At 50.6% G+C, this 14,891-nt stretch overlaps 1 protein-coding gene across 1 annotated transcript; it reads right to left on the reverse strand.

Annotated features, from left to right (window-relative positions):
- Positions 1-973: 973 nt before the first annotated feature.
- LOC128818655 (transcription initiation factor TFIID subunit 8) lies at positions 974-8,826 on the reverse strand. The gene is made up of 7 exons (XM_053998192.1): positions 8,776-8,826; positions 6,429-6,527; positions 6,135-6,197; positions 5,315-5,439; positions 4,010-4,157; positions 2,759-2,901; positions 974-1,530 (listed from the first exon to the last, which is right to left on the reverse strand). The coding sequence occupies exons 1-7, from the start codon at positions 8,786-8,788 to the stop codon at positions 1,387-1,389; spliced, it is 735 nt and encodes a 244-aa protein (XP_053854167.1). The 5' UTR covers positions 8,789-8,826; the 3' UTR covers positions 974-1,386.
- Positions 8,827-14,891: the final 6,065 nt, after the last annotated feature.

A 14,891-nucleotide genomic window follows, 5' to 3' on the forward strand; every position in this document is an offset into this window, starting at 1 on the left:
TCTTGGAGGGTTGGGATTGGGATTTAATTAATTGGGATTTAATTAATTGGGTCAAAGGGAACCCAGAGCTGTGCTTTACCCCAGAAAACGCTGCAGGAAAATGAAACAAAGCCCTGCAGGGCCAGCCAGTAACGACAAGGGAGGTGTAAAAATACAGGAAAAAAAGGGGAAATAAAGGGGGAAATAAAGGAAATAAAGGGGGAATAAAGGGGGAAATAAAGGGGGAAAAAAAGGGGGAAATAAAGGAAATAAAGGGGGAAATAAAGGGGGGAATAAAGGAAATAAAGGGGGGAAATACAGGAAATAAAGGGGGAATAAAGGGGGAAATACAGGAAATAAAGGGGTAAAATAAAGGAAATAAAAGGGTGAAATAAAGGAAATAAAGGAGGAAACAAAGGAAATAAAGGTGGGAAGTAAAAGGCTGAAATAAAGGAAATGACGAGGTGAAATAAAGCAGGGGAAAAATCAACTGTGTCCCTCCACACCCCATGTCCTTCCATGTCCCTCCATGTCCCGTGTCCATGTCCCGTGTCCATGTCCCGTGTCCATGTCCCGTGTCCCATGTCCATGTCCCTCCATGTCCTGTGTCCATGTCCCGTGTCCATGTCCTGTGTCCATGTCCTTCCATGTCCCATGTCCATGTCCCGTGTCCATGTCCCATGTCCATGTCCCGTGTCCATGTCCCATGTCCCTCCATGTCCCATGTCCATGTCCCGTGTCCATGTCCCATGTCCATGTCCCGTGTCCATGTCCCGTGTCCATGTCCCATGTCCCTCCACGCCCCATGTCTCTCCATTTCCCATGTCCCGTGTCCATGTCCCGTGTCCATGTCCCATGTCCATGTCCTGTGTCCCTCCATGTCCCATGTCCATGTCCCGTGTCCATGTCCCGTGTCCATGTCCCATGTCCATGTCCTGTGTCCCTCCATGTCCCGTGTCCATGTCCCGTGTCCATGTCCCTCCATGTCCCGTGTCCCTCCACGCCCCGTGTCTCTCCATGTCCATGTCCCGTGTCCATGTCCCATGTCCATGTCCCGTGTCCATGTCCCGTGTCCCGTGTCCCTCCACGCCCCGTGTCTCTCCATGTCCATGTCCCGTGTCCATGTCCCATGTCCATGTCCCGTGTCCATGTCCCGTGTCCCGTGTCCCTCCACGCCCCGTGTCTCTCATCCCTTCAGAACACAAATCCTCCCCACAGCAGAAGCCAAAGTCCCCCGGACAATTCCCGGGTGGTTTTTCCTGGAGCGTCGCAGTGAGCAGAGGCAAAGCAGGGTGGGCGTGGAGCTCCCCACGCTGAGAGATCCCTCCTCAGCTGCTCTGCCTCTCCTGACCCCTTGTGTGAAATTCCCAGAGGAATTTGGGGATTTGGGAATCCCACCCCGCCCCGTCACTTCTTCCTGCGGATTTTGGGTTTCTTCACGGGCCGCAGGTAGGGGTTGTCGATGACGTTCTCCTCCCCGTTCCTGCTGCCTGCCAGGGAGCTGCTCTGCTGCAGCGCTGAGGTGTTCTCCTTCTCGGGCCCTGCATCATCCTGGCACAGCCAAAAAACAACAATTAAAAAAAAAAAAAAAAACCCAAAGTCAGCCTCAGAAATCCTCCTGCCCGCAGGATGCGTCCCTGCTCCATCCCTGGAAGTGTCCAAAGCCAGGCTGGAGCAATCTGGGATAGGGGAAGGTGTCCCTGCCCACAAGATTTTTATCTCACCCCCAAACCATTCCAGGATTGGGAAAAAAAGATTTTTTTATTATTTTTGTCCCCCCTGGGTGAAGGGGGATCCTTGGAGGTGAAGGTGGAATTCTTGGAGGATTGGGCCAAAGCACAGGAGCCTTTTCTGATGGGAACTTAATCCACATTTTGGGTTTTCATTCCAGGATTCCAAGTTCATTCCAGGATTCCAAGTTCAAAGCCCAGAAGCTGTGGGCAGGAGGGATAATCAACAACCAAGCACACAAGGGGCTGCATGAGGCCTCCTGGTTTCTGAGACAGGAAAATCCCTCGGGAAACCGAAAATTCGGGATGGACCGAAAGCTCCTGCTGCAGCCTCGTTCTGCACTGAGCTCTGCAGGGCCCTGAAGAACCAGGGCAAAGTTCAGTCCCACTTCCCATGTCCCAAGGGATGGAACCAGAATTCCAAGCTGGAGAACCCTGACACTGTTCAGTTCCACTTCCCATTTCCCAGGAGGCAGAGCCAGAATTCCAAGCTGGAGAACCCTGACAATGCTCAGTTCCATTTCCCATTTCCCATTTCCCATTTCCCATTTCCCATTTCCCATTTTTCATTTCCCAGGAAACAGAGCCAGGTTTTCCAAACTGGAGAACCCTGACAATGCTCAGTTCCATTTCCCAGGAAACAGCCAGGTTTTCCATACTGGGGAGTCCTGTCACTGCTCAGTTCCATTTCCCATTTCCCATTTCCCATTTCCCAGGAAACAGAGCCAGGTTTTCCAAACTGAAGAATTCTGACAATGCTCAGTTCCATTTCCCATTTCCCTTTTCCCATTTCCCATTTCCCATTTCTCATTTCCCAGGAAACAGAGCCAGAATTCCAAGCTGGAGAGTCCTGACACTGCTCAGTTCCATTTCCCATTTCCCATTTCCCATTTCCCAGGAAACAGAGCCAGAATTCCAAGCTGGGGAGCCCTGACACTGCTCAGTTCCATTTCCCATTTCCCATTTCCCATTTCCCATTTCCCAGGAGGCAGAGGCAGGTTTTCCAAGCTGCAGGAATGGCCCCCAGGAGCCCCCCGGGGTGGCCCTACCGTGCTCATGTGCAGCGGGAGGTTCTCGGTGTCCGTCTGCTCGTCCTGCTCCGAGGAATCCGTCTCCTCCATCTGCTGCATCTCCAGCTCGGAGGGGAGCAGGGCTGTCAGGTAGGGCACAGTGAAAGGCCTGGCAGCAATCACTGGAATCAGGGAAAAGAGGAGACACAGTCAGGAAGCTGGGGGAAATTCCTTCCCTCAGAAATTAAGGACAAAGTTATGGAGATCAAACATTTCGCTGGATCTGGGTTTGGATACGTTTCCTTTTCCTGCTGCTCCCAAGGATCAGGAAGGAAATCCTGATCCCTAAAAGATGGCAGTCTCTAATTCCCAATTTCCTGATCCCTAAAAGATGGAAGTCTCTACTTCCCAATTTCCTGATCCCTAAAAGATGGCAGTCTCTAATTCCCAATTTCCTGATCCCTAAAAGATGGCAGTCTCTACTTCCCAATTTTCCTGATCCCTAAAAGATGGCAGTCTCTAATTCCCAATCTCCTGATCCCTAAAAGTTGGCAGTCTCTAATTCCCAATTTCCTAATCCCTAAAAGATGGCAGTCTCTAATTCCCAATTTCCTGATCCCTAAAAGATGGCAGTCTCTAATTCCCAATCTCCTGATCCCTAAAAGATGGCAGTCTCTACTTCCCAATTTTTCTGATCCTTAAAAGGTGGCAGTCTCTACTTCCCAATTTCCTGATCCCTAAAAGATGGCAGTCTCTACTTCCCAATTTTCTGATCCCTAAAAGATGGAAGTCTCTACTTCCCAATTTTTCTGAATCGCTTTTATGCTTCCAGCAGTGTTCCAACAAATCCTTCCTGAGCTGCACCATAAAATCCCGGTTATCTGGGAAATTGGGTTCCTCTGAAATGAAAATTTGGAAATGAAAATGGCTTCCCACTTGGGAAAGTGGGAATTCTCATCACTGCCCTGCAGGAAGAGAGACAGGAAAATTTCCAGCAGCAGGAAAATGTCAGGGAGAAGAAATTCCTTGGTGAATTGGGGGGTGGAGCCAGGATTGAGATGAGATATAGATTTAGGCCTTCTCCACCAGGAGAAAAAAGGGAACCTTTTTCTGCTTTTCCTCCCCATTTTAACCCCCAAATCCCTCCTTTCCCAACCTTCCATTGTGGGAATCCTTTCCCAAAACCCTCTAATTGTAAGGATTCCCACATGCAGCGCCTCAGCGGGGCAAACACCACGCACGGGATGATTCCCAAACCCTAAAGGGATGTGAAATCCTGGAATGACTGACGTGGGAATGTGCTGACATCATCCTTGAAGAGGCTCTGGGTCTCTCCTGTCTTGGCCATGAAGCGTGTGAGGGCCCTCTCCACGTCCCTCCGTTGGGAAGCCGCCTTCTCCCGCAGCACCTGGTAGTCGGACACGGGCTCCCGGTAGGTCTGGGGCAGGGAGAGACCGGGATGGAGGAGTTATGGAGCAGCTCCAGCTCCAAACTTCACAGGGATGGAGCAGCTCCACTTCCAAACTTCACAGGGATGGAGCAGCCACAGCTCCAAACTTCACAGGGATGGAGCAGCTCCAGCTCCAAACTTCACAGGGATGGAGCAGCTCCAGCTCCAAACTTCACAGGGATGGAGCAGCTCCACTTCCAAACTTCACAGGGATGGAGCAGCCACAGCTCCAAACTTCACAGGGATGGAGCAGCTCCAGCTCCAAACTTCACAGGGATGGAGCAGCTCCAGCTCCAAACTTCACAGGGATGGAGCAGCTCCAGCTCCAAACTTCACAGGGATGGAGCAGCTCCAGTTCCAAAACTCTCAGGGATGGAGCAGCCCCAGCTCCAAAATTCACAGGGATGGAGCAGCTCCAGCTCCAAATAAATTCACGGGGATGGAGCTGCTCCAGTTCCAAACTTCACGGGGATGGAGCAGCTCCAGCTCCAAACTTCACAGGGATGGAGCAGCCCCAGCTCCAAAATTCAAAGTTTTTGCTCCAGTTCCAAAATTCTCAGGGATGGAGCTGCTCCACTCCCAAATAAACATCACAGGGATGGAGCAGCCCCAGCTCCAAAATTCAAAGTTTTTGCTCCAGCTCCAAAATTCTCAGGGATGGAGCTGCTCCATTCCCAAAATTCACAGGGATGGAGCTGCTCCACTTCCAAAATTCTCAGGGATGGAGCTGCTCCACTCCCAAACTTCACAGGGATGGAGCAGCTCCAGCTCCAAACTTCACAGTGATGGAGCTGCTCCAGTTCCAAAATTCTCAGGGATGGAGCTGCTCCACTCCCAAACTTCACGGGGATGGAGCTGCTCCACTCCCAAATAAACATCACAGGGATGGAGCTGCTCCAGCTCCAAACTTCTCAGGAATGGGGCTGCTCCAGTTCCAAATAAATTCACAGAGATGGAGCAGCTCCACTTCCAAATGTCACGGGGATGGAGCTGCTCCAGCTCCGAAATTCACAGGGATGGAGCTGCTCCACTTCCAAAATTCACAGGGATGGAGCAGGTCCATCCACCCCACTCCTGGAAAAAACCACCCCACTCCTGGAATTCAAATGGACCCCAAACAGCATAAAAATGTTGTTTTCACTCACTGGTGTCTTGATGTAAGTGTGAGGATCTGGGAACTCTGGGAAATGGCCGGGAATGTGGGGTGGATGAGGCTTGTTCTGCCCAGCTGTCAGGGCTTTGGGGGTCACGGGCTGGTTTGTCACCGGAGCTGCAGGGGGGGAAACAACACAGGAATCAGGGAAAACACAGGAATCAGGGAAAACAACACAGGAATCAGGGAAAACAACACAGGAATCAGGAGAAAGAAACACAGGAATCAGGAGAAACAACACAGGAATCAGGGGAAAACAACACAGGAATCAGGGAAAACACAGGAATCAGGGAAAACACAGGAATCAGGGAAAACAACACAGGAATCAGGGGAAACAACACAGGAATCAGGGAAAACACAGGAATCAGGGAAAACACAGGAATCAGGGAAAACACAGGAATCAGGGGAAACAACACAGGAATCAGGGGAAACACAGGAATCAGGGAAAACACAGGAATCAGGGAAAACAACACAGGAATCAGGGAAAACAACACAGGAATCAGGGAAAACACAGGAATCGGGGAAAACACAGGAATCCTCCTGCCCAGGGTCCCCCAAAGCTCTGAGCCCATCCCTGACCCCATCCAATCCATGACCTTGGGATTGGCATCCCAGAAGGGAAAAGGATCCCTGCAGACAAAACCACCCCGAGGGCTCTCCCGAGTCACCGAGGTCCCTTCACTGCAATAGAGGAGCCCGGAATTCCTGGGATTATCCCACAGAAAGCTCATCAGGAGCTCTCTGAAAGGCAGCAGAGAGGGATTCCAGGCTATTCCCAGCCCCCTGCAGACCACGAAAGGTCCTCCACATACGGGCAGTGATCACCATCCTCTGGGAGCGCTTGGCGTAGGCGGGAAGAGTTTCCACGTTGAAGCCTGGAACACAGAAGAGGAAAAAAGGAATTTATCCTGTCAAAATCCTCCTCCCTCCAGAATTTTTCCCAAATTAAACAAGAATGGGATGGGTCAGAGAGCAGGCAATGGGAAGGGTCATGGAAAACCATGAGCTGTGCATGTCCACAGCAGCGGGCACCGCCCGAATCCCAGATTTTGGGGGCAGATTTCCCAATCCAGAGGTGGAAAGAGTGGGAAGAGGGAGCTGCTCACCCATTTCCACCAGGGTCACCACGATGTCTGAGAGCGTGGGCTGGGTCCTGGCTGTGTGCTCGCAGTAGGACTTGGCACTCCTCCCAATTTCTGAAATATCTGCAGGATAAAACCACCAGGGATTTAATTCTCACCGTGAATTTCTGAATATCTCAATTTCTGAAATATCTGCAGGATATCCTCCCAATTTCTGAAATATCTGCAGGATATCCTCCCAATTTCTGAAATATCTGCAGGATATCCTCCCAATTTCTGAAATATCTGCATGATAAAACCACCAGGGATTTAATTCTCACCGTGAATTTCTGAATATCTCAATTTCTGAAATATCTGCAGGATAAAACCACCAGGGATCTAATTCTCACCGTGAATTTCTGAATATCTCAATTTCTGAAATATCTGCAGGATATCCTCCCAATTTCTGAAATATCTGCAGGATATTCTCCCAATTTCTGAAATATCTGCAGGATATTCTCCCAATTTCTGAAATATCTGCAGGATATTCTCCCAGTTTCTGAAATATCTGCAGGATAAAACCACCAGGGATTTAATTCTCACTGTGAATTTCTGAATATCTCAATTTCTGAAATATCTGCAGGATATTCTCCCAATTTCTGAAATATCTGCAGGATAAAACCACCAGGGATTTAATTCTCACCGTGGCCACGGCTGGGGCAGCTCCAGGGATGGGAATTTTCAACAAGGAATGAAAAACAACCCCTGGGGTGGGGCATTTTGCAGGGTGTGTGTTTAAAATGAAAGCGTGGGGATGGGAAGGATTTAAAAAAAAAAAAAAAAAAAATCAGCGTTTGCCGCGAAGGCAAAAGGCAAATCTGCATCCTCAGTTCTGGAAGGATTTTTGGGATTCTTGAGCACATCCAGAGGAGGCAGCTGGGGGTGCTCAGCCTGGAGAAAAGGAGACTCGGGGTGAGCTCAGCTCTCTCCACAGCTCCTGGAAGGTGCCTGTGCTCAGCTGGGCTTGGGATTTTTCTCCAGGAGCTGACAGAACCATGGACACAGCCTGGAGCTGTGCCAAGGGAAATTCAGGTTGGACAGTGGGAAAAGGGGTTTTACAGAAAGGGTGATAAAGTTCTGGAATGTTCTGCCCGGGGAGGTGGTGGAGTCACCAGCCCTGGGTGTGCTTAAAAAAAGATTGGATGTGGCACTGGGTGCCTTGGACTGGGGCTGAGTGCAGGGATTGGAGGCTGATTTTGGGGATTGGTGCCTTGGACTGGGGCAGATTTTGGGGATTTGTGCCTGGGATTTGGGGCTGATTTTGGGGATTGGTGCCTTGGACTGGGGCTGATTTTTGGGATTTCTGCCTGGGATTTGGAGCTGAATTTTGAGATTTGTGCCTGGGATTTGGAGCTGAATTTTGAGATTTGTGCCTGGGATTTGGAGTTGAATTTTGAGATTTGTGCCTGGGATTTGGGGCTGATTTTTGGGATTGGTGCCTTGGACTGGGGGCTGATTCCAGGGACTGGGGGCTGATTTCTGGGATTTGTGTCTGGGATTTGGGGCTGATTTCTGGGATTTGTGTCTGGGATTTGGGGCTGATTTTTTGGGATTTGTGTCTGGGATTTGGGGCTGATTTTTGGGATTTGTGTCTGGGATTTGGGGCTGATTTCTGGGATTTGTGTCTGGGATTTGGGGGCTGATTTTTGGGATTTGTGCCTTGGACCAGGGGCTGATTTCTGGGATTTGTGCCATGGACCAGGGGCTGATTTCTGGGATTTGTGCCTGGGATTTGGGGCTGATATTTGGGATTTGTGTCTGGGATTGGGGGCTGATTTTTGGGATTTGTGCCATGGACCAGGGGCTGATATTTGGGATTTGTGCCTGGGATTTGGGGCTGATATTTGGGATTTGTGTCTGGGATTGGGGGCTGATTCCAGGGACTGGGGGGCTGATTTCTGGGATTTGGGGCTGATATTTGGGATTTGTGCCATGGACCAGGGGCTGATTTCTGGGATTTGTGCCTGGGATTTGGGGGCTGATATTTGGGATTTGTGCCATGGACCAGGGGGCTGATTTCTGGGATTTGTGCCTGGGATTTGGGGCTGATATTTGGGATTTGTGTCTGGGATTGGGGGCTGATTCCAGGGACCGGGGGCTGATTTCTGGGATTTGGGGCTGATATTTGGGATTTGTGCCATGGACCAGGGGCTGATTTCTGGGATTTGTGCCTGGGATTTGGGGCTGAATTTTTGGGATTTGTGCCATGGACTGGGGCTGATCTTTGCCATTTACACGAGGCGCTAGCCCTGGGCTGCCCCCGTGGCTCCGGCAGCTCTCCCCTGGGCGCGGGCACGGTGTGCAGCCCAGGCCGGGCCCCGCGGGCACTCACAGCTCTGGATCATCTCGGTGAGCGTCTCCACCGCCCGCGCGCTCGGCGCTCTCGAAGCCGGCCTCGGTGAGCAGCGAGCTGACCACCACCTGCAGCGTGCGGCGCCGCGCCAGCTGGTAATTGTCCGCAGGGGCTGCCCGCCGGCTTGCTGCCGCGGCTGCAACGGCAACAAACGGCAACAATGGCAACGGGAACGGCAACAACGGGAACAATGGGAACAATGGCAACAATGGCAACAACGGGAACGGGAACAACGGCAACAATGGGAACAATGGGAACAATGGCAACGGGAACGGCAACAATGGGAACAATGGGAACAATGGCAACAACGGCAACAACGGCAACAATGGCAACGGGAACAACGGCAACGGGAACGGGAACAACGGGAACAATGGGAACAATGGCAACGGGAACGGCAACAATGGCAACGGGAACGGCAACAATGGCAACGGGAATGGCAACAACGGCAACAATGGGAATGGCAACAACGGCAACAATGGGAACAATGGGAATGGCAACGGGAATGGGAACAACGGCAACAATGGCAATGGCAACAACGGCAACACGGGAACAATGGCAATGGCAACGGGAATGGCAACGGGAACGGCAACAACCGGCAACGGGAATGGGAACCAACGGCAACGGGAATGGCAACAATGGCGATGGGAACGGCAACAACGGCAACAACGGGAACGGCAACAATGGCAACAATGGAAACGGGCAACAACGGGAACGGCAACAATGGCAACGGGAACGTCAATGGGAACAACAGCAACGGCAACGGGAATGGAAACGGGAACAATGGCAACGGAACGGGAATGGAAACGGGACCAACGGGAACGGGAACGGGAACAGGAACAACAAGAGCGGTCAGGGCACGGGCAGGAGGGATGGCACCCCAGGAGAGACGGTGGGGTGGGATCCTTGGGATGGGATCCATTGGATGGCATGGATGGGACTGAATGGGATCCTTGGTATAAGAAGGGATGAGACCCCAAAGGATGAGATGGGATCAGATGGGATCCATGGGATGGGATGAGATGGGATGGGGATCCATTGCATGGGATGGGATCCATGGGATGGGAATGGGATCCATGGGATGGGATGGATGGAATGAGATACACGGGATGGGATCCATGACATGTGATAGATGAGATCCGCTGGATGGGATTCATTGGATGGGATGGGATGGGATGGGATGGGATGGGATGGGATGGGATGGGATCCATGGGATGAGATGGGATCCATGGGATGGGATCCTTGGGATGGGGCAGGTGCACACACACACACACACACACGTCACTCTACACTCATATACACACGTGGGCACGTGTGTGTGTGTATGTAAGTTATTTATATGTGCATTTATGCAGATGTATATGAACACACACATTTACACTGCGTCCCTCACAGAACCTCCCCAGACACTTTTTGGGACGCGGCCCCTTTAAGGACCCCCTCACAAGCCCCCGCCCCGCCCTCCGCCAGCCAATTCGAGCGCGCCATCCTCAGCCAATCAAAACCCCGCCCCGCCCTCAGGGCCCTCCAGCCAATCAGCGCCTCCCTCTCTCCACCCGCCGCCTCCAGGCTCCGCGGCCTGGCCGCGGCCTCCTCCGCGCCCCGGAGGGATCGGGCGCTGCTGCCCCGCCCGGCCCCGCCGGGGACCCGCCCTCGCGGCCCCGCGCCCCGGGGGATGAGGCGCCGTTACCGTGCCGGAGCCCCCGGACGCTGTGTCGGCCATCTTGGAGCCATATGGAGCTGTGCGCATGCGCCAGGGTGCGGGCGGGGCGATAGGCGGGAGCGCGGGGCATCGTGGGAGTTGTAGTGCAGGAGGAGCGAAGCGCGGAGCATTGTGGGAGTTGTAGTGCGGAGGCGGCTCAACATCTGGATGCGCCCACCCGCCGCACATCTGGATCCCGAAGGGCAGGGAACGAGATGAGATTGATGGTCCCGTCCACCCCAAACCGTTCTGGGCTTGCACAGGACACGAGGACCGCGAGGATTTGGCCGAGAGTCAGCAAAGTCTCCATTGAAAACCTGATTTATGGCATCCCAAATTATCACATCCCAAATTATCATATCCCAAATTATCATATCCCAAATTATGGCATCCCAATTTTGGCATCCCAAATTATCATATCCCAAATTATGGCATCCCAAATTATCACATCCCAAATTATCATATCCCAAATTATGGCATCCCAAATTATCATATCCCAATTTATGGCATCCCAATTTATCATATCCCAAATTATTTATCATATCCCAAATTATCACATCCCAAATTATCACATCCCAAATTATCATATCCCAAATTATCACATCCCAAATTATCATATCCCAAATTATGGCATCCCTGGAGCTCCTTAATTCCGGTCTGTCCTTGAGGCAGGATTTCCTGGCTTTTCCAACCTCAGCAATTCCAGGATTTTATAACTCCATGGATCCAATGGGGTCAGGATTTAGAGGCAAACCCTGCTGACCCCTCGTGCCATATCCCATCCCATTTAAATTCAATTTAAATTCCATTTCCCCAAAAACGCCACAGGCACGGAGAGTGGGGGAAAAGTTTCCAGGATGCAAAAAAACCTCTGGGGGTGCAAATTCCAGCTGGGGAATTCTGCAGAGGACAACCTGGAGCGGTTCAGTCTCCTGTCCCTGCGCTCCCGCCGTGGTTTCCCAGGGAAATGCGGGATCGGGGCTGGAGCCGCTGCCAGCAGGGGGCGCGCTGGGACCGAGAAATTCGGATTGTGGATTCGGATTGGTGATTTCGGGTTATTGATTCGGATTATTAATTTGGATTTATTGATTCGGATTGGTAATTCGGATTGTTTAATTCGGATTGTTGAGTCGGATTGTTAATTTGGATTATTAAATTGGATTATTAACTTGGATTATTAATTCGTATTATTAATCCGGATTGTTAATTCGGATTATTAATTCAGATTGTTAATTCGGATTATTAATTCAGATTATTAATTCGGATTATTGATTCGGATTATTGATTCTGATTATTAATTCGAATTATTAATTCGTATTTATTAATTCGGATTATTAATTTGTATTATTAATTCAGTTTGTTAATTCAGATTATTAATTCGGATTGTTAATTCAGATTATTCATTTGGATTATTAATTCGGATTATTAATTCAGATTATTAATTCAGTTTGTTAATTCAGATTATTAATTCGGGATTGTTAATTCAGATTATTAATTCGGATTGTTAATTCAGATTATTAATTCAGATTATTAATCCGGATTATTTCCCGAGCACTCCGTTCACAACCCCAGTCAGCAGCACGCAATGAATCCGTGCCGATTTTCAGCTGGGAAAATCCCACACTCGTCCCAAAAAATCCGAACCAGAACCAGAATCCCCCTGCTCCCACTGGAGAGTGCCAATTCCCCGGGGCCCCCTCCCGCATTCCCCGGGTGTCCAACCCCGCGGGCGGCGGGCGCAGCTCGGCAGCGACGAACCGCGCGACGTGCTCAGGACAAGAATGGATCTTCCAAATGGATTTTCGGGGAATGTTTGGGGGTTTTTGGGTTTTTTTTTTTTCCCCATATGGACACTGGGTTGTGCCTTCCAGGAAAGGCAACTCCAACATGGAGAGTTTAAAGCCACGGGGCCGGTGGGGTTTAGATTTAATTTGGGGGTTTAGATTTTATTTGGGTTTTTTTATTTTGGGGTTTTATATTTTATTATGGGTTATATATTTTATTTGGGGGTTTTATATTCTATTCTATTCTATTCTATTCTATTCTATTCTATTCTATTCTATTCTATTCTATTTCATTTTTTAATTTTTATTTTATTTTATTTTATTTTAATTATTTTATTTTATTTTATTTTAATTTATTCTGTTTTATTTATTTTATTTTTTTTTACTTTATTATATATATTTTTTTATTTTATCTATTCTATTCTATTCTATTTCTATTCTATTCTATTCTATTCTATTCTATTCCATTCCATTTTTGCTGCAGCTCAGATGGGAATTCACTTCCTGTGCAGGAGCAGATTTTGGGTTGCAGAGAGCAGAGGAGCCCTGCAGGTTTCTCTGTGCTCGCCAACCCCTCGATCCCAGGATCCCAAAAACTCTGCTGGGACCCCTGAGCCAACCTCGATCCCAGGGATCCCAAAACTCTGCTGGGACCCCTGAGCCAACCTCGATCCCAGGATCCCAAAACTCTGCTCTTGGGACCCCTGAGCCAACCTCGATCCCAGGATCCCAAAACTCTGCTGGGACCCCTGAGCCGCAACCTCGATCCCAGGATCCCCAAAACTCTGCTGGGACCCTGAGCCAACCTCGATCCCAGGATCCCAAAACTCTGCTGGGACCCTGAGCCAACCTCGATCCCAGGATCCCAAAACTCTGCTGGGGACCCCTGAGCCAACCCTCGATCCCAGGATCCCAAAAACTCTGCTGGGGACCCCTGAGCCAACCCTCGATCCCAGGATCCCAAAACTCTGCTGGGACCCTGAGCCAATCCTCGATCCCAGGATCCCAAAACTCTGCTGGGACCCTGAGCCAACCTCGATACCCAGGATCCCAAAACTCTGCTGGGACCCCTGAGCCAATCCTCGATCCCAGGATCCCAAAACTCTGCTGGGACCCCTGAGGCCAATCCTCGATCCCAGGATCCCCAAAACTCTGCTGGGACCCCTGAGCCAACCTCGATCCCAGGATCCCAAAACTCTGCTGGGACCCTGAGCCAACCCTCGATCCCAGGATCCCAAAACTCTGCTGGGACCCTGAGCCAATCCTCGATCCCAGGATCCCAAAAACTCTGCTCTTGGGACCCCCTGAGCCAACCTCGATCCAGGATCCCCAAAACTCTGGCTGGGACCCTGAGCCAACCTCGATCCCAGGATCCCAAAACTCTGCTGGGACCCTGAGCCAACCTCGATCCCAGGATCCCAAAACTCTGCTGGGACCCCTGAGCCAACCTCGATCCCAGGATCCCAAAACTCTCTGCTGGGAACCCTGAGCCAACCCTCGATCCCAGGATCCCAAAACTCTGCTGGGACCCTGAGCCAACCTCGATCCCAGGATCCCAAAACTCTGCTGGGACCCCCTGAGCCAATCCTCGATCCCAGGATCCCAAAACTCTGCTGGGACCCTGAGCCAACCTTGATCCCAGGATCCCAAAACTCTGCTCTTGGCACCCCTGAGCCAACCTCGATCCCCAGGATCCCAAAACTCTGCTGGGACCCTGAGCCAACCTTGATCCCAGGATCCCAAAACTCTGCTCTTGGCACCCCTGAGCCAACCTCGATCCCAGGATCCCAAAACTCTGCTCTTGGCACCCCTGAGCCAATCCTCGATCCCAGGATCCCAAAACTCTGCTGGGACCCTGAGCCAATCCTTGATCCCAGGATCCCAAAACTCTGCTGGGACCCTGAGCTAATCCTCGATCCCAGGATCCCAAAACTCTGCTGGGACCCCTGAGCCAATCCTCCGATCCCAGGATCCCAAAACACTGCTGGGACCCTGAGCCAACCTCGATCCCAGGATCCCAAAACTCTGCTGGGTACCCCTGAGCCAACCTCGATCCCAGGATCCCAAAACTCTGCTGGGACCCTGAGCAGGACGGGAGCCCCGGTGGGCTCCGGGCCTGGAATGAGCCGGGATGGGAGGATTCCAGCAGGGTGTGTGAGAGCCCGAGCTGAGAGCCCCAGGGTGTGACAGCCTTCCCCTTGCTCCGGAAATCTGCGTTCTTCAAAACCAAAAAACAAATTCTGTCATGTTCAGCTGTCACTTGGAGCAAAGCCCTGTGAAAAATGCACATTTTGTGATTGGCTTTTTGCAAATATTACAGTGAATATTGTGTGTGTAACGTTGGAAAGTTGTGCTGTATTAATTCTCTCCAGTAGCGTGTTAAATGTGTTTTTTAGGTTATAACACAATGTTAAAATAGAAACTATTCTATGTAAATTGTTTTTTACCAGCTCAAGAAAGAGATGGGATAATCAAGGAATTCTTCGCACAAGGATAACAATTACAGGAAACCTCTAAATTTTCCAAGAGGAGAGGAATTTACAGCTTTCCTTATTGTGAAAAAATGCACATTTTTATGATTGGCTTTTCACAAATGTTCCAGTGAATAATTG

This window comes from Vidua macroura, chromosome 24 (assembly GCF_024509145.1).
Source record: "Vidua macroura isolate BioBank_ID:100142 chromosome 24, ASM2450914v1, whole genome shotgun sequence".
NCBI lineage: Eukaryota > Metazoa > Chordata > Aves > Passeriformes > Viduidae > Vidua > Vidua macroura.